Here is a 19,304-nt window from a genome sequence, read left to right as displayed (position 1 = left end):
CAATGTGTGACTTCCATTGCCATCAAGGAAAGGAAATAAAGGAACCTAGAGAACTCTTGAGTCGCTGTTCTGTGCTTCAAGTAGGAAATAGTGCCCTGGAACTTCAAAGAAACTAGACGTGTTTGGGCGTATGTGACTATCTTTGTTGTTGTTGTTGTTTAGTTCCTCAGTTGTCCAGCTCTTTGGAACACCATGGAATGCAGCACACCAGGCTTCTCTGTCCTTCACCATCTCCTGGAGTTTGCTCAAATTTATATCCATTGAGTCAGTCCTGCCACCTAACCATCTCATCCTCTGTAGTCCCCTTCTCTTCCTGTCCTCAATCTTTCCCAGCATAGGGTCTTTTCCAGTGAGTTGGCTCTTTGCATCAGGTGGCCAAAGCATTGGACCATCAGCTTCATCGTCAGTCCTTCCAATGAATATTCAGGGTTGATTTCCTTTAGGATTGACTGGCGTGATCTCTTTGCTATCCAAGGGATTCCCAAGAGTCTTCTACAGCACCACAACTTGAAAGCATCAATTCTTCAGCACCCAGGCATTTTTATGGTCCAACTCTCACATCTGTACATGACTACTGGAAAAACCATAGCTTTAACTATATGGACCTTTATCAGAAAAGTAATGTCTCTGCTTTTTATTATGCTGTCTGGGTTGGTCATAACTTTTCTTCCAGGGAGCAAGTGTCTTTTAATTTCATGGCTGTAATCACTGTCCACAGTGATTTTGGAGCCCAAGAAAATAAAATCTGTCACTGTTTCAGTTGTTTCCCCATCTATTTGCCATGAAGTGATGGGACTGGATGCCATGATCTTAGTTTTTTGAATGTTGAGTTTTAAGCCAGCTTTTTCACTCTCCTCTTTCACCTTCATCAAGAGGTTCTTTAGTTTCCCTTCACTTGCTGCCATTAGGGTGGTGTCATCTGCATATTTGAGGTTATTGATATTTCTCCCAGCAATCTTGATTCCAGCTTGAGCTTCATCTAGCCTGGCATTTTGCATGATGTACTCTGCATATAAGTTAAATAAGCAGGGTGACAATATACAGCCTTGATGTACTCCTTTCCCAATTTTGAACCAGTCCATTGTTTCATGTCTGGTTTTAACTGTTGCTTCTTGACATGCATACAGGTTTTTCAGGAGGCAATTAAGGCAGTCTGGTATTCCTGTCTAATAGTTTTCCACAGTTTGTTCTGATCCACACAGTCAAGGTCCTTAGCGTTATTAATGAAGCAGAAGTAGATGTGTTCCAGGAATTCACTTGCTTTTTCCATGATCCAACCATTTGCCTTGCATTTCTTTTTCTTGGGGATGGCTTTGGTCACCACCATCTGTACAGTGTTATAAACCTCCATCCATAGTTCTTCATACACTCTATCAGATATAATCCCTTGAATCTATTTATCACTTCTACTGTATAATCATAAGGGATTTGATTTAGGTCATACCTGAGAGCCACAGTCTGTCCCTGATCTTATTTTTGCTGACTATATAGAGCTTCTCCATCTTCGCCTGCAGAGAATATATCCATCTGATTTCAGTATTGACTATCTGCTGATGTCCATATGTAGAATTGTCTCTTGTGTTGTTGGAAAAGTGTGTTTGCTATGACCAGCGTGTTCTCTTGACAAAACTCTGTTAGCCTTTGCCCTGCTTCATTTTGTACTCCAAGGCCAAACTTGCCTGTTACTCCAGGTATCTCTTGACTTCTTACTTTTTCATTCCAGTCCCTTGTGATGAAAAGGATGTCTTTTTTTGGTGTTAGTTCTATAAGGTCTTGTAGGTCTTCATAGAACCATTCAACTTCATCTTCTTCAGCATTAATTGGTTGGGGCGTAGACTTTGTTTACTGTGGTGTTGAATGGTTAGCTTTGGAAATGAACAGAGATCATTCTGTCATTTTTGAGACTGCACCCAAGTACTGCATTTCGGACTCTTTTGTTGACTGTGAGGGCTACTCCATTTCTTGTAGGGATTCTTGCCCACAGTAGTATATATAATGATCACCTGAATTAAATTTTCCCATTCCTGTCCATTTTAGTTCACTGATTCCTAAAATGTCGATATTCACTCTTGTCATCACTTGTTTCACCACTTCCAATTTACCTTGATTTCAGGTTCCTATGCAATATATTGTTCTTTACAGCTTCAGACTTTACTTTCACGGCCAGACACATCCACAACTAGGCATTGTTTCTGCTTTGACTCAGACTCTTCATTCCTCCTGGAGCTATTTCTCTGTTTTCTCCAGTAGCATTTTGGACACCTTCTGACCTGAGGGATTAATCTTTCAGTACCATATCTTTTTGCCTTTTCATACTGTTCATGGGATTCACAAGGCAAGAATGCTGAAGTAGCTTGCCATTCCCTTCCTTCTCCAATGGGCCACATTTTGTCAGAACTCTCTACCATGACCTGTCTGTCTTGGGTAGCCCAATACAGCATGGCTCGTAGTTTCATTGAATTAGACAAAGCTGTGACCCATGTGATCACATGGCTAGTTTTGGTTAGTTTTCTGTGATTGTGGTTTTTATTCCATCTGCCTTCTGATGGATATGAGGCTTGTGCAAGCTTCCTGATGGGAGGGACTGGCTGTGGGGAAAACTGGGTCTTGCTCTGGTGGGCAGGGCCATGCTCAGTAAATCTTTAATCTAATTTTCTGCTGATGGTTAGGGCTGTGCTCCCTCCCTGTAGTTTGACCTGAGGCAGCTCAGTTCTAGAATTTGCAGTCTCTGTGGTAGGATGTAGGCTCCGGTGAGCAACAAATGCCCTGACCAAAAGGTATGTACAGTTAATTGGAACAGAAGAGAGTTGGACAAGAGTTAGTTTGGATTCTTTGGGAATTTGACTAGAAAGTAGCAGAAAACATCATGAAATCATAATAGAAGCTGGTGAAGGTAATTGAGAGACATCAAACAAAAGGTTCTGGCCATCTCTTAGGAAGAAGCTGTAGGTAGAGTCTCTCCAGTACCACGGAGAGCTCCTGCCATTTGAACTACTGTAATACAATATGATGTCAATTGCGGTACCTTCCCTGGTAGCTTAGCTGGTAAACAATCTGCCTGCAATGCAGAAGACTTCGGTTTGAGTCCTGGATCAGGAAGATCCCCTGGAGGAAGGGATAGGCTACCCATTCCAATATTCTTGGGTTTCCCTGGTGGCTCAGCTGGTAAAGAATTCACCTGCAATGTGGGAGACCTGGGTTGGGAAGATCCTTTGGAGAAGGGAACAGCTGCCACTACAGTATTCTGACCTGGAGAATTCCATGGACACGTGTAGTCCATGAGGTTGCGAAGAGTTGGACACGACTAAGCGACTTTCACTTTATTCAACAATGGTTCATTCCATAAACATTTATTATGTGTCTATCATAAATATTTTTGTGTAAAGAATTCATAACATAACAGTCTCATGGGGAAGACAGATAATTCCTTGTAATGCAATGAACAGTTCAATAACAGAACTATTCTCTGGGTATTATGAGAACATGGAAATATTCCTAACATTAAACTTTATTACAGGAAGGAATTATACAGGAAAGTTTCTTGGAGGAGATGATTTATGATTGCATATGTATATTAGGTGAGAAGTAATCATTTAGCCATAGGAAAAAAGGGCACTTTAGGTCAAAGGTCAGAAAACTTTTTTCTGTAAATGGCACGATAGTATTTTACGATTTTCAGGTTATAATAGTAGGTCTCTTTTGCATATTTTTTCACTTTTTTTTTTAAACAAATTTTCATAATGCAAAACTATTCTTAGTTCAGTGGTTGTACAAAAACAGGCCATGGTTCAGATTTGACCAGTGGATCATAGTTTGTTGACCCTTAGTCCAGGCAGAAAGAATAGGAATAAAGCCAGAGATAGGTACATACAACTGTATACAATAAGTATATACTGTTTGGTTTTGATAGAATATGAAATTTGAATAGGGGTCATGATAAATAATCCCAGATCGAGAGATAGGTGACAGAATATCATGTTGGACTTAGGCCTATTTTTTTTAATTAAGTTTTGATTTAACTTAAGGATTTAAATCAGTAGAATGATAAAATTAGATTTGTGGTTTAGAAAGATCCTTGTATTGAGAATTAACCTTAGGAGGCAAAACTGAACACAAAGACCAATTTGGAAGTTATTGGCACTGGTCAAAAAAAGAGATAACAAAACCCTGAAATAGAGGCGTAGTGGAAAAGGGTAGGCAAGAGGGGACACAGTTGAAAAAATTTTGAGGTAACACCAGAAAAACTTGATGATAGATTGAAGTGACTCCAAGATGAGGTAAGTAGTGTTTTTTAGCTGAGATAATAAATATTATACTGACTCATTGATGTTCCTCCTTTAACAGGAACTCTGATATTCATTTGTTCCAGATTTACACCATCTGGAGTTAGAAATCAGAAGCACGTGTTCTGTCCTGATGTGACTTTTGGGGAAATCTATTGGGCTTTGCAGAAAGGGTATGGGGAGCTTTTGTTCCTGTCCATCAAATAGACTGAGCAGTACTTTTCCTGTGACAAAATGCCTGTTCAAGGTAAAGGATAAAGAACTTAATATACAGATTCATGGAAGTATTTCTGAAAGCTGTGGTCTTTCAGGACTATCAGTTATTTCAGCTGCTTTTGGATCAAGAAATCCAAAACTTCATAGACCTTGAAATTGCTCTCTGAATGAAGTAGATATAAGTCATGTATGATTGCCCAACATTTTTTATATAGTTTCCCATATTGTTAGTATCACCATCCCCAAATAGAATTTCCATAATTCCTAGGGTTAAGGCATGTAGCTTAATTTCTACCTACTAGACCAACACTTATGAGACTTGAATATAGAAGTATGTAGGATGAAGTGGGGACCAAGTGTGGAGAAATCCAGATTCAGCCAAGTACAGCAATGAAAATGAGGGGAATATAATTCTATACGGTGGCCTCTGTAGAGCAATTAGTTTGCAAAGGCTTGGGCAGACAACATGTAGAGATTATCATCTTGCTGTTCAGTCACTAAGTCAGGTCTGTTTCTTTGTGGCCCCGTGAACTGCAGCACACCAGACTTCCTTGTCCTTCACTATTTCCTGGAGTTTGCTCAGATTCATGTCCATTGAGTCAGTGATGTTATATACCATCTCATCCTCTGCCGTCCCCTTCTTTTGCCTTCAGTCTTTCCCAGCATCAGGATCTTTTCCAATGAATTTGCTCTCCACATTAGGTGGCCAAAGTATTGGAGCTTCAGCTTCAGTATCAGTCCTTCTAGTGAATATTCAGGGTTGATTTTTTTTTTTTTTTTAGAATTTACTGGTTTGCTCTCCTTGCAGTGCAAGGGACTCTCAAGAATTTCTTCCAACACCACAGTTAGAAAGCATGAATTCTTCAGCGCTGAGCTTTCTTTACAGTCCAACTCTGACTGTACATGACTACTGGGAAAACCATAGCTTTGACTAGGCAGACTTTTGTTGGCAAAATGCTGTCTCTGTGTTATAATATTCTGTCTAGGTTTGTCATAGCTTTTCTTCCAAGGAGTATGTGTCTTTTAATTTCATGGCTTCAGTCACTGTCTTCTGTGGTTTTGGAGCTCAAGAAAACAAAATCTGTCACTGCTTCTACTTTTTCCCCTTTTATTTGCCATGAAGTGATGGCAATGGCACCCCACTCCAGTACTCCTGCCTGGAAAATCCCATGGATGGAGGAGCCTGGTGGGCTGCAGTCCATGGGGTCACTAAGAGTCAGACACAACTGAGCGACTTCACTTTTATTTTTCACTTTCATGCATTGGAGAAGGAAATGGCAACCCACTCCAGTGTTCTTGCCTGGAGAATCCCAGGGATGGGGGAGCCTGGCGGGCTGCTGTCTATGGGGTTGCACAGAGTCGGACATGACTGAAGCGACTTAGCAGCAGCAGCAGCAGCAGCAGCAGCAGATGGGACCAGATACCATGATCTTAGGTTTTTAAGTGTTGAGTTCCAAGTCAGCTTTTTCACTTTCTTCTTACACCCTCATCAAGAGGCTCTTTAGTTCCTCTTCACTTTCTGCCATTAGAGTGGTATCATCTGCATATCTGAGATTGTTGATATTTCTGCTGGCAATCTTGATTCCAGCTTGTGATTCATCCAGCCTGGCATTTTGCATGATGTACTCTGCATATAAGTTAAATAAGCAGGGTGACAATATGCAGCCTTGTTGTACTCCTTTCCCAATTTTGAACCAATCAGTTTTCATAGGTCTGGTTCTAACTGTTGCTTCTTGATCTGCATACAGGTTTCTTATGCAGATAAGGTATAAGGGAAGGTAGCCTGGTATTCCCATCTCTTTAAGAATTTTCCATAGTTTGTTGTGATTCACGAGTCAAAGGTTTAGTCTAGTCAATGAAGCAGAAGTAGATGTTTTTCTGGAACTCTCTTGCTTTCTCCATGATCCAGTAGATGTTGGCAATTTGATCTCTGATTGTTCTACCTTTTCTAAACCCAGCTTGTTCATCTGGAATTTCTCAATTCAGGTACTTCTGAAGCATAGTTTACAGGGTTTTGAACATAACCTTGCTAGCATGTGAAATGAATGCAAGCGTATGATCGTTTGAACATTCCTTGGCATTGCCCTTTTTTGGAATTGGAATGAAAACTACTGGAATGTGGCTAATGCTGAGTTTTCCAAATTTGCTGATGTATTGAGTGAAGCACTTTAACAGCATCATCTTTTAAGATTTTAAATAGCTCAGCTAGAATTCCATCACCTTCACTGGCTTTGTTGGTAGTAATGCTTCCTAAGGCGCACTTGACTTCCCCACTGAACAGCTTTTACGAGGAGAGGCAGAGTATGCAGTATTAGGAGGAAAGAGCAGAAAGATACCCTGAAACAGTGGACCAGAGAGCTTCAGTTAAAGACAGTGCAGACTTTCCATAGCTCTTTGGAGAGGATGCTGTTCTGTTAAACTCAGTTTTTAGGCCACATAGACCTAAGTGTAACTGGATGACTTTGCTCCTTTCGGAGCAATTTTGACCTGAAATGTCTCACTCACAACAGTACCTAATTCAAGGATGTGTCTACCAAGAGGAAAAACGTTATCCAATAACTATCTGGTGAGAAATTAATGTCTTTGAAGACAGAGAGGTGGAGGAGAAGGGGAGAGCACTTGAGTTTGTGCCTGGAGGAAGGCCCTCTATTCAGGTTCACTCTCAAATGGTTTATATTTGATCTCTGGATTTAGAGTTCTCTTGAATCAGCACAGGGGTCTGTCCTAGAATTGAAGTACTGACACTGAAGGACACAAGGAGGGAAGAAGCCAGTGGACAGTGTGAGATAGCAGATGGATTTGTGTTCCAGTTCTGTTTACTAGCTCTGTTATTGACACGTGTTTAAATGTTGGCAAGTTACTGAAATCCACTGGTTCTTGATAATTCTCCTGTATTTTTTAAGTGGGAATGATAATAACATCTAACACATATAGTACTGACTGTGTGCGTGTGCTCATTTAATCTTCGAGCCACCCTGGTATTATCATCTGCATTTTCCTGGAGAGGAAAGTGAGGAACAGTGTTTGAGTAACTGGCCTGAGGTTGCACAGTTCCTTGGTGGTGGAACAAAGGTATGAACCCTGGCTTGACTGCCTCTGGGGTCTGCCTGTCAGTCTTTCCCTTCTACTGCCTCTGCAGTGGTAGTAAGATAGTGATATGGGTAAAACACCTGCACAGACAGGGCATTTGATAACTGGTAGTGCTTGAAAAGGGATGGGGAGGGAGGGCAACAGCAGGAATTCCCAGCTTTGTAGTGAGTGAGGAAAGAATCAGGTTGACTTAAAATAAGTTCTTTTAGCATGGATTCTCATGCATTTTCTAACGTACGCCCATAGAGCATACACTTCTAGAATGGTGGTGTTTTTTTTTTTAAGATTTTATTACTTTTTTGCTTCTAGATTTAAATCTGAAACTGAATACCTTCAAATCAGTGCTTCAAAAGTTAAATATACCCACTGCATAAGTGTGAGTGTGGGCGCACATACTCTTCATTATCTTGTACCACTACTTGAAAGCTGTTCTTTTCATATCCATTTTCGTCAGGCTGGTACCTCACAGATAAGCTGCAATGAGGATATTTTCAGGAAGTTCAGTGATTACTTTTCAGCATATAAAATCATGGTTAGCTTTGCTGAGGTATTTGTGTATATTAACCTAGCAAAGAAGGCAAATAATAGACAAGACAGATTCTGTAAGTAAACATTTATTCATATTTGAATCAGATGAAAAGATTAAAGAATGACATAAAGGAACTCCATAATTCATTTTCTCTCTTCACTTAAAATATGACTAACTTTCCAGACTGCATTTTTAGAAGAGTCTACTTTTTTATTAATTGATGAAAGTTTTTAGATATCCTTTTTTTCTTTTTAAATTGTATTTATTATGGAGGGTAATTGCTTTACACTGTTGTGTTGATTAGATATCCCTTTTAAACAAAGAGCAAATGATGAAAATGAAACAAATCATCTTAAATATGTTTTTTCTTACACTTTTTATATAGATACAAGTTAATATATTTACTAAACTTCCTGACAGAATATTCTACCATACTTTCTGAAAGTGTTTGAAACAGTAAAATACTTATTTTAAAATTTTATCATTTTAATATATGAAGGTTACATTTATCACAAATCAAAAATCTCTAATCTTAATGTACTTTCCCTTTATTTCATGATATCCCATCCCCAGATGCCTTATTTCTTGAATTCCACAAAAAGCCAGAACATGCTTCTGCCCACTTTAACAATAACCATGGCAAATAACAGACTGAACAGATTGGAGTAATCCACATCTTTAATCTATAAAATGCACCCAACATGAATGTGTAATTTTCCTACTACCTTAGTTAGTTTTTGGTTATAAAGCCTTCAGAGTATTTCTTGGAAGTGAATAGCCTACATTTTTATAAGGATATGTACATTTTATTTTCAAGATGGAGGAATCATAGAAATTCTAGTTAAAGCTCTGAAGACCCAAGGTATGCACATTAAAAGCATAGAAGAGTATTCCTGAGGGAAAATGGAGTTCATACAAGGTTTAGTCATAAACTTAAAATAACTGAAGACATGTCAAGGAAAAATGACATCCTGGAAGGCATAGAAATGTGTATCACTGTCTTAAAAGGTATCATGGAAGCATCTTGAGAACAATTAAAGACATTGTGAGCTTAATCTTACAGAAGTATAATGTGGATAAAGGAAATTCTTACATGGATTCCTATCCTTTAACCACAATTTTAAGAAAACAGGTGCTAGATATTTTTAAACTAGACATGCAGTGGTTTGAAGAACTTAATGAATTAAAAACATTCATGCTTTGTCAAATGAATAGTTGTTTTATAAAGTTATATTGACTGTTTCTTGATACGGAAATCATAACTAGATTGTGAATATTCCTATTTTTCACATGTGTGTACGTGATATTCAAAAGGAAAATATATCTGTAATATCAGTGCTTTAAAACCTGTCAAGACAGTTACCAATCTCATAAAGCCTCACAGTTTGAAAGATATACTTTACTTTTTTGTCCAGAGTTAGATCAAGAGAGCCATACTTCCTGAAGTGCTTTCTTTCTCTCATGGTACAATTCTCTTGCAAAAGAATTCCACAGAAAACAATTTTGTATGAAAGTTTGCACATAGCCACAACAATGAAAATAAAACATTGATTGCAACTACACTATACACATATATATTTTATGTGTATATACCTCCCTGAGATTCACAGTGTAATTAAATTCTTTTATCATATATCCGATTTTCTCTTTTTCAAGTAATATTAAAATTCAGTGTATATATCCTATTATCCAGCATGCAGCAGGGGAAAACACCATCATACCTTTAAATTCATTATCAAATTCAAATTCAAGTTACCCAAGAGTAGGCTTCCAAATCACATTTATTACTTAGATGGTATATGTCTTTCATGACATGCTGCTGCTGCTGCTGCTCCTAAGTCACTTCAGTCGTGTCTGACTCTGTGCGACCCCATAGATGGCAGCCCACCAGGCTCCATCGTCCTTGAGATTCTCCAGGCAAGAACACTGGAGTGGGTTGCCATTTCCTTCTCCAATGCATGAAAGTGAAAAGTGAAAGTGAAGTCACTCAGTCATGTCTGACTCTTCACGACCCCATGGACTGCAGCCCACCAGGCTCCTCCATCCATGAGATTTTCCAGGCGAGAGTACTGGAGTGGGGTGCCATTGCATGAAAGCCATTAAAAAGATCACTATGGGAGATGCAGTAAATTGTGTTTCACAGAACACTGGAAGCTGATATTGCCTCCTCTCCTTCTCCTGGTTCTCATTTTATATGCCTGCCTCTGCCTGTTATATCTGCCTACCTCTGCCTGTTATATCTGCCTTTGTGAGCTGTCCTCCTGTTTTTCTTCTGTTCATTTAAATTGTACTCAGAGAGCTAAGGAACTGAAAGGAGTCTTAGTGATCATGGACCAGCGGTTTATAGTCGTTGGAACTGAAGCTTGAGAGGGAGCACCCTGACCAAGGTCATGTAGCAGCAGGTGACAGAGCTAAGGGTACAGTCTTGTGCTTATGCTCTGCTGCCTCATGTGCATAAACAAATATGGGAAACCTTAGCTTTTTCCTCAAAACACAATTGCCTGCCTCTTCAACAGAGCCATTTCTTTTTACTTTTTCTATCATGGTTTACTACAAAAATTGAATATAGTGTCCCATGCTCTGCAATAGAACCTTGTTGTTAACAGAATCATTTCTGACTGTGCAGCAAGGGTGCTGGTTTGCATCCAGGCTGTACTGCCATTGCTATATAAACTATAGGCGAGTTTTTACCTCCATTATCTTATTTTCCTAATGGGTAAAATGGAGAAAATAACAGCTCCTACTGCGTAGGATTGTTAAAAGCCTTAAACAAGTTCATGAAGTGCTTAGAACAGTGTCAGGCCATAGTAAGTGCTCAAGAAGCATTAGTTGTCCTTATAGTTGTCCACATTAATCACTCTTTCTCTTCTCTTTTGTATTTTTCACAAATAGCACCCAGTTAGTGCTTGCTTATTTTCTAATTGTTTTATTTAGAATGTTAGTTCGTTCCAGTTTTCTCTTCTCAGCTGAAGTCATTTCAAGGTAGGGACAATGTCCTGTATTTCTTCTGTGTACCTAAATATTGTCTAACCCAACGTTTGATGCAACACAGGGATTTTGTAAATACTGTTTTCTTTGCTGACTCAATCAGAATGTCTGGGAACTGCTATTTATTCCATCTCTTTAGGTGATGCTGCTGTGTAGCCAAGTTGGAGAACTGCTGTGCTGAATGGTTGGATTGTAAGAATGTTATCCTATGGAGTATTTACCCATGGCAGGGCATGAGGCAATTGCAATTCTATATCTGTCTTATAAAATTCTTTCAAATAATATGCAGTCTAGACATTGACTCACTTTCTCAGAGGAGCTTTGAGGAGTGAGGAGGTATTTGAATATGAATTCTGTTACCAAGGTTCTGAGACCCTGAAGCCTTATTTTGTTTGATTCATCTCCCTTCCCACATAATTGCGGCTGTAACTTTTGCTTTTCCTTTCTGGCCAGGCTGACTCCTGCAGATGTGTCATTTTCCACACACTGGATCCCTGCTTTATGCCCGACCAGAGAGGCATGGCAATTCCTTAGTCACAGCTACTGAGTCTCCTTCGGCACTCTATGATTTCCCTGGAAGTCTGTCATCTTCTCTAACCTTGTGGTTTCTCTGACTTGGTGACTTTCATCCTTTTGTTGCAAGATACAGCTTAAATTTATATATAAATTTATATTTATGTATTTACATTTATATGTAAATTTACATTGAATGAGAAAAAAGAGCATTATTAGGATGTGTCAAAATATATACTTGTTCTTCTATTTCTTTGGCCAGTATGACCTATTCTGAACAACCTGCCATTCTAGAAGATTCTGTTTCACTAGTTGATATAACATGTGTATAATTTATATTGTCTTTTATTTTTATAGTTATTTGTTTTATATTTATTCAGAAAATATTTCTTGAATATCTGCAGTGTGTCATACATTGTGATAGTTGCTTGAAATATAAAGATTAAAGACATAGTCCCTCATAGACTCTCTGTAGAGGTAGTCAAGAGTATGATGGAGTGATGTATGGACTGTTGTGATGGCATGTAGGTAGGGCACCTATTCAAACATGGAAATACTGTACCAGATGCTACCATATGTATTGGGTAATTTAATTCTCCAAATAACTTTAGGATGGAGTGAACATGGTGTTTTCATTTTGTAGACTAGAAAACTATCTCAGAGAGAAGTCGTTTACCCAAGTTCACAAAGCCAACTTATTAAATTTTTAACTGTCCACTCATGGCAATGTTTTTTTATTAATACACTTTATTTTTAGAGCAGTTTTAGGTCACAGGAAAATTGAGTAAAAGGTACATAGATTTTCCATACACCACCCTCCTCCAGCCTTCTGGGTGTCTTGCACCGCGGTGGTATCTTTATTACAACAAATCAACCTGCGCTGACCCATCACTGTCACTCAAAGTCCATGCTTTACACTAGGTTTCATTTTTGGTATCGTGTATTCACCATTGTATTGTTATATGGAATAGTTTCACTGGCCTAAATTCCTCTGTGCTCTGCTCGTTTATATCTCTCTTCTTCCCTCCCAACCCCTAGCAACCACAGTCTATAATTTTGCCTTTTCCAAAATGTCACATGGTTGGAATCATACAGCATGCAGTTCTTTCATATTGGCTTCTTTCATTTAATAATATGTACTTATTTATTCAAGAAGAGCATGGCAACGCCCTCCAGTAATTCTTGCCTGGAGAATCCCATGGATAGAGGAGCCTGGCGGGCTATAGTCCATATGGTTGCAAAGAGTTGGACACAACTGAAGTGATTTAGCACAGCACAGGACAGCACAACACTTACTCATGTTTTTTCATGGCTTGATAGCTCATTTCCTTTCATCTCTGAATAATATTCCACTGTTTGGATGTACCACACTTTATTTACCCGTTCACTTAGTAAAGGATGTCTTGGTTGCTTCCAAGTTTTGACAGTTATGAATAAAACTGCTATATATATCCATGTGCTGGTTTCTGAGTGGACATAGATTTCCAGTGTATTTGAGTGAATACCAAGGAGTGTGATTTCTGGATTATATGGTTAGAGTATGTCTATTTTTGTAAGAAAATGCCAAACTATCTTCCAAAGTGGCTATACCATTTTGTATTCTCACTGGCAATGAATAAGAATTCCTGTAGCTCCATATCCTCACTAGCATTTAGGACTGTCATTGTTTTGGACTTTGGTCAAATATTAGGTGTGTAGTGGCATTTCATTGTTTTAATTTGTAGTTCTCTAATGACATATGATATTGAACATCTTTTCATATGCCTACTAGCCATCTGTATAACTTTTTTGCCTGTTTTTAAAAATCAAATTCATTTTCTTAGTGTTGAGTTGCCTATTAATATTTTATTAATAGGTAAACATGAGAAGGTCATCTTATTACAAAGGAGAAAAAGCATCTCCTGATAATTCAGCTGGGAGCTGACCTGGTGCTCAACTATGCCATGATGCTCTTGTGTTGAAAAGGAGCAGTTTCATAGGTTATCTACTCTGAGACAGAGTAGATGTGGTTTGAGACAAAAACAAGACCACTTTTTAATCATGCCTCAGTGCAGACAAAAGCAAGGACACAGTACAAACCAAAAGCATGACCAACATTCCCTCTCCTTGCTAATGTGATTGCTGCTGCTGTTGTCAACCTCAACTTTAGCTCTTCTCTATTCCTCATGTCTCATAGATAAAAATTAAGATACTCAGTGATAAAATTGCTCCTACTTTCTAATAGTACCAAGATTGGAATCAAAACCACCTTTCCCTGGAACCTCCCCAACAAGACTGAGGGGGTTCCTAGGATGCAGGACTTTCAGTACTATAATCAGGAAATAATCTAACACAAACCCAAATATTTTAACAAGCTCCTGCTAACATCCTCCTACTGAGATACCTCCAGTTTCTCAGTAGTGTTTGGTGTCCCTTGCTGCAAACACTTCCAGTAAATCCAACCTTGTTTCACTGCAGGTGTGGTCCTGGTGGTCTTCGATGATGGGTAAAGACCAATCAACAAAATCAAAATTAAGCAAATATTATAACAATTAGTTTAGTAGATTGCTGCTTAACAATAATGTTTTAAATGATTAATTTCCTTCTGACAATAGAAAATAGAAAAGCGCACAGCTTATGGGGAAGCCAGACAGCATGTTGAATCTTAACATAAAAGAAAAATGTCCAAGGGGAATGGGGGGAGGGGGAGGAGAGGGAAGGGAAGGGTTTCTCCTAAAACGCGTTAGTTGTGTTTTTTAAGATAGTGTAACTTGCTTAAATGTCTTACATGACATTAACAATAAAAGGCTGTTTTAATATTAAAAAAAAAGAAAAATGTCCAGAAAATATTGTTATGCCATCATATGAAGGACTTTGTTTTGTTGTTTTTATAACAACACCCTTTCCTTTCTGTTTGTCAGGTATCATGTCTGACCACCAGTTTGGTAACCAGTTTATGTGCAGTGTGGTGGCCTCTCATGTGAGTCATCTGCCCACAACCAACCTCAGCTTCGTCTGGATTGCTCCACCTGCCGGTACAGGCTGTGTGAATTTCATGTAAGTACCCAAAGTGTCTGTGACTGGTACAGAAGGCCATGTGTTATCAAACCAAACTTGGATCTACCCGCCTGTATACAGTAAAATCAGTGAATTGACAGCATCTTGTGATGAAAGGAAGTACAATGTTTATTGCAAGGCACCAAGGAAGGAGTCCAGGTAGCTAGTGCTCAAGAGACCTGAACTCTCCAATGATTTTTAGGAAAAGGTTTTTAAAGACAGGATGAGGAAGAAGATTTCAGGGTATGTGATCAGTTTGTGGACATTCTTCTGAATGGTTGATGGTAAGGCAATCAGAAGTCAATATCATCAACCTTCTGTTTCCAGCCAGTCTGGAGTCAAGATGCTTGTGGCACATGCAGTTAAGTCCTACCTGGTGGGGGTTTCAATATCTGCAAAGTAGCTCAAAGGCTATGACTCACGATATTACCTCTTGAGGAGGAACTCAAAGTCCCTGAATTTTTTTAATAGCTAAACTATTATTATTTTGTCTTGCTTGACTGTTTTCCTTTGTTTCTGCATTTTCTTCTCCAATTAAATTTATGCTTTGGCACTCGGGGAAGGCCTGAGAGGCTAAAGTTTTTCTACAACTAACAGGCAGGCATGCATAGGCTTCCCTAGTAGCTCAAATGGTAAAGTGTCTGCCTGCAATGCAGGAGACCCACGTTCAATCCCTGGGTTGGGAAGATCCTCTGGAGAAGGAAATGGCAACCCACTCCGGTATTCTTGCCTGGAGAATTCCATGGACAGAGGAACCTGGTGGGTTACAGTCCATGGAGTCACAAAGAGTCAGACCCGACTGAGCAACTAACACACACACACACACACACACACACACACACACACAAGAGGCAGGCGTAGAACATGCAGTGGTCTGTCTGCAAAGACCCCATAGAGTCCTGCTCAGTTACATAACCTCTCTGAGGTTATGTATATACTAACTATTTAAAGGTATTATTTTAGCAAATTTAACCTTAATTAAGGCCACTCATTTTTGGTGTCAAAAAAGGCCAAAATTGCAACAACAACAACAAAATTCAATAAGATAAAAGTATGTGAAGAAACGAAGACAATAGGGAAATGATTTTCAGAAAATAAGATGAAAACAGATATAAAAAAATGCTATGAGGGTCCATACACAGTTTAGAAGAAGACCAGAGATTTAGAGATTCAGCTTTTAGCTAAACCTAGCTACGAGTGCCAAGAGGAAAACATAAACAGTTAGCTGACTCAGGGTGGTAAGAAGTCAGAACTCTATAGAAACTTACTGAATCTCTCCTGTGCTCATCAGGAGGAAACAGGGAAGGGTAGTAAGCAGTGTCCCAAGAGCATCCTTAGATAAACATTGCACTATGGTTCAGAGTCTGTGACTTGTGACATCTCTCAATGCAGACTATTCCCCTACTCCTGCCACACAATCATCACTCCTCCTCTTTCTTACTTATCTCTTTTTTTAATCCCATTGTATTTTTTCAGTTCTAATACATGATATACTTCATTTATTTACGTATGTTATTTATTGTCTGACTGTTCCTGCTGAAATGCAGGTTCCTTGAAGGTAAGAATGGTTTTCTGTTCTGTTTACTGATTCACCCCAGTTGTCTAATACAGTTCCTGCACATACTGGAAGCACTACCTAAATATTTGTTGAATAGATGAGTAGGCCAATGGAATAAGTTCTGAAACAGCTATTCTATGGGCAGTCAGGTGAAACAGGGCTAGAATTCATCTTGAATACTGTTCTATGCCAGCCTTCTCCTCAGACAGCAAGATCCTGTAAAACCTGAATACTCCAAAATTTACCACTGTCTTTTCTTCTCCCTCAGTAATATACAGTTCATTGTCAAGGGTGTATGTCACATCACTGATTATATACTCTCTCTGCCTATCCTCTGGGTTACTCAGGCTGCAAACATCAGATTCATCCACCCGGCTGGTTGACATTTAATCCCATCATTTTCTCAGGAAGTTTTTCTCCCTTGAACCCTTTCTTTCCAGTACCTCTTGCTAAGGTGCTTGCAGTAGCTTCCTAACTGGTTTACCTCCAGCCTATTTCTCATCCAGTCTGTCTCACAGTTAATCTTCCTAAGGCACAAAGTGTGATTGCTCAAAGCTTGGTTAGCCTAAGACTTTCTTCTAAAGGCCAGCTTTTTGGAGTGGGCTTGAGGGCACTTCCAAATCTTGTGATTTATCAACTTCTCTCTTGTCTCCCATTACCTCTGCCTCCTGATGGTCACAAATTGGCAGCACGTCCCACAATTCCCTAAACATACCCTGACTTTTTCTCTTTCTCCATGCTTTTCCCTTAGCTTGGAATGCTTATTCTCTCAGATTCAATTGTTAAGTTCTTACTCATTCTTCAAGCTGCCATTCTTAACTAAAAATCTTTTATAAAGCTTTCTGAGATATCAGCAACAGAAGTGATGTGTATTGTCACATTTTGCTTATAACTCTGTTACGCGTGTGTGCTAAGTCACTTCAGTCATGTCTGACTCTTTGAGACCCTATTGACCATAACCAGCCAAGCTCCTCTGTCCATATGATTCTCTTGGCAAGAATACTGGAGTGGATTGCCATGCCCTTCCCCAGGGGATCTTTCTGACCCAAGGATTGAACTTAATGTTTCTTGCATCTCCTGCATTGGCAGGTGGGTTCTTTACCATTAATGCCACCTGGGAAGCCCATTATATAGTCTGTTATAATGTTGACTATATTTTACTATTTACTTGTATTTGATTTAAATTCTTGCTTTTTCTATTAGATTAGATTGGAAAAGGACAAATTCTTATTTCTTCATGATTCCTCCACAGTTGGTTCAAGGACTGATATACACAGGAATCACAGAAAATATCCTTTGAATTCTGCATCCTGGGAGACTGGGGGAGGGGTATTCTAGGACCTTCCACATGTTCTCAAGTCACTTATATTAAACAGCATGGTAGAGTGGACCCTCTATATCTATGGTTTGTGCATCCAGAGATTCAACCCACCTTGTAAGCAAAATCCAGGGATATGGAGTGCCAACACTGTATCTGTTGTACAATGTTGTCTATTTCTTTAGTTTAATAGTAACCTCTGACTCTCTTTTGGCACACTTTGTCTTACTTATGTTGGCATTTATAACTTAAATTCTTGTCATTCACAAGCTCTTCATTTAAAGCAAGAATTACGTTTTTTGAAAAAACACAAAGTAAATCTATGCCAGCTGTGCAGAATTGCCTATTTCCAAATAGATACAGTTTTTAGTTTAGTCTGTTTTAAAATGATATTTGATGGTTTGTGGCATCACTGTTCCTGGGATATCAAATTGTATTCTGTTAGAAATAATGTATTGTATGTCAGCTCCAAACAATATTTTATTAGCATTTGGTAAAAAAATACAATTTGGTAATAAGTAATTTTTACTGATTACAAAGAAGTATACACACCCTCACTTGTATTTCCTGATAAAATTTTGATGATGCACTTTGCACCTTTTAACTTTCTTAGTAAATCTTTAAGTCTATGCTTATTGTAAGCAATGATTATGTTGAATGTCACATAGAGTAGCTGCCTCCTGTGTGGGCAAGATGTTTTTATTGATCTCTTTTCCTAATTAGCTTGTGAGAGAGTATAGGGAAACTGAAGATTAAACATGAACTACCGAACAATTCATTTGAAATTTTCTGAGCTAAAGTCTTACAATTTCTTGCCTTTGTTTCTTACTGTGGTATTTATTACATGTTGAGTAGAGCTATATGTAAGGATCAGTATCTGTAATTAGTATGTGGCCAGCAATACTTGAAGAAGATTTCTAGTGTTCAATGTTAGTTTAAACATTACACACACAAAAAACACCCACAAAATCCTATAGCATTTGAAACATAAATATACTTTGATTCTGTCTTTTCTGACTAACCCCCAAAATTAAAGCTTTTACTTTTTAAGGTAGGGAAAATTACTTTTAGGAAATTAAACTTCAACCATACTTACATGCTTTTGTAATGAACTTTGTATGAGGTTTTCATATCATTAGTTAATTCATTGTTGTTATTGTTGTTCAGTTGCTCAGACATGTCTGACTCTTTGCAACCCCATGCACTGCAGCATGCCAGACTTCCCGGTGCTTCACTATTTCCTGGAGTTTGCTCAAACTCATGTCCATTGAGTCAATGATGCTATCCAACCATCTTATCCTCTTTCTCCTCCTTCGCCTCCTGCCCTCAATCTTTCCCAACATCAGGGTCGTTTCCAGTGAGTCGTCTCTTCACATCAGGTGGCCCAAGAATTGGAGCTTCAACTTTAGTATCAGTCCTTCCAGTGAATATTCAGGACTGACTTCCTTCAGGATTGACTGGTTTGATCTCCTTGCTGTCCAAGTGACTCTCAATAGTGTTCTCCAGCACCACAGTTTGAAAACATCAATTCTTTGGTGCTCAGCTTTCTTTATGGTCCAGCTCTCACATCTATATATGACTAGTGGAAAAAAACATAGCTTTGACTAGATGGACCTTTGTTGGCAAAGCCTTTTAATATGCTGTCTAGGTTTGTCATACCTTTTCTTCCAAGGAGCAAGCATCTTTTAATTTCATGACTTTAGTCACTGCCCCCAGTGATTTTGGAGCCAAAGAAAATAAAGTCTGTCACCTTTTTCATTTTTTCCCTGTCTA

General features: G+C 38.8%; 1 protein-coding gene across 1 annotated transcript in view; it reads left to right on the top strand.

Moving 5' to 3' along the window:
* Positions 1-19,304, top strand: part of RELN (reelin) — a 536,272-nt gene that overhangs the window by 142,375 nt on the left and 374,593 nt on the right. The window contains exon 3 of the mRNA XM_061165186.1: positions 14,520-14,655. Within this exon, the coding sequence (XP_061021169.1) occupies positions 14,520-14,655 (136 nt within the window). The remainder of the gene's footprint in view (positions 1-14,519; positions 14,656-19,304) is intronic.

Source organism: Dama dama, chromosome 18 (genome assembly GCF_033118175.1).
Source record: "Dama dama isolate Ldn47 chromosome 18, ASM3311817v1, whole genome shotgun sequence".
In the NCBI taxonomy this organism is placed as follows: domain Eukaryota; kingdom Metazoa; phylum Chordata; class Mammalia; order Artiodactyla; family Cervidae; genus Dama; species Dama dama.
This window is presented reverse-complemented; position numbering and strand designations above follow the sequence as displayed.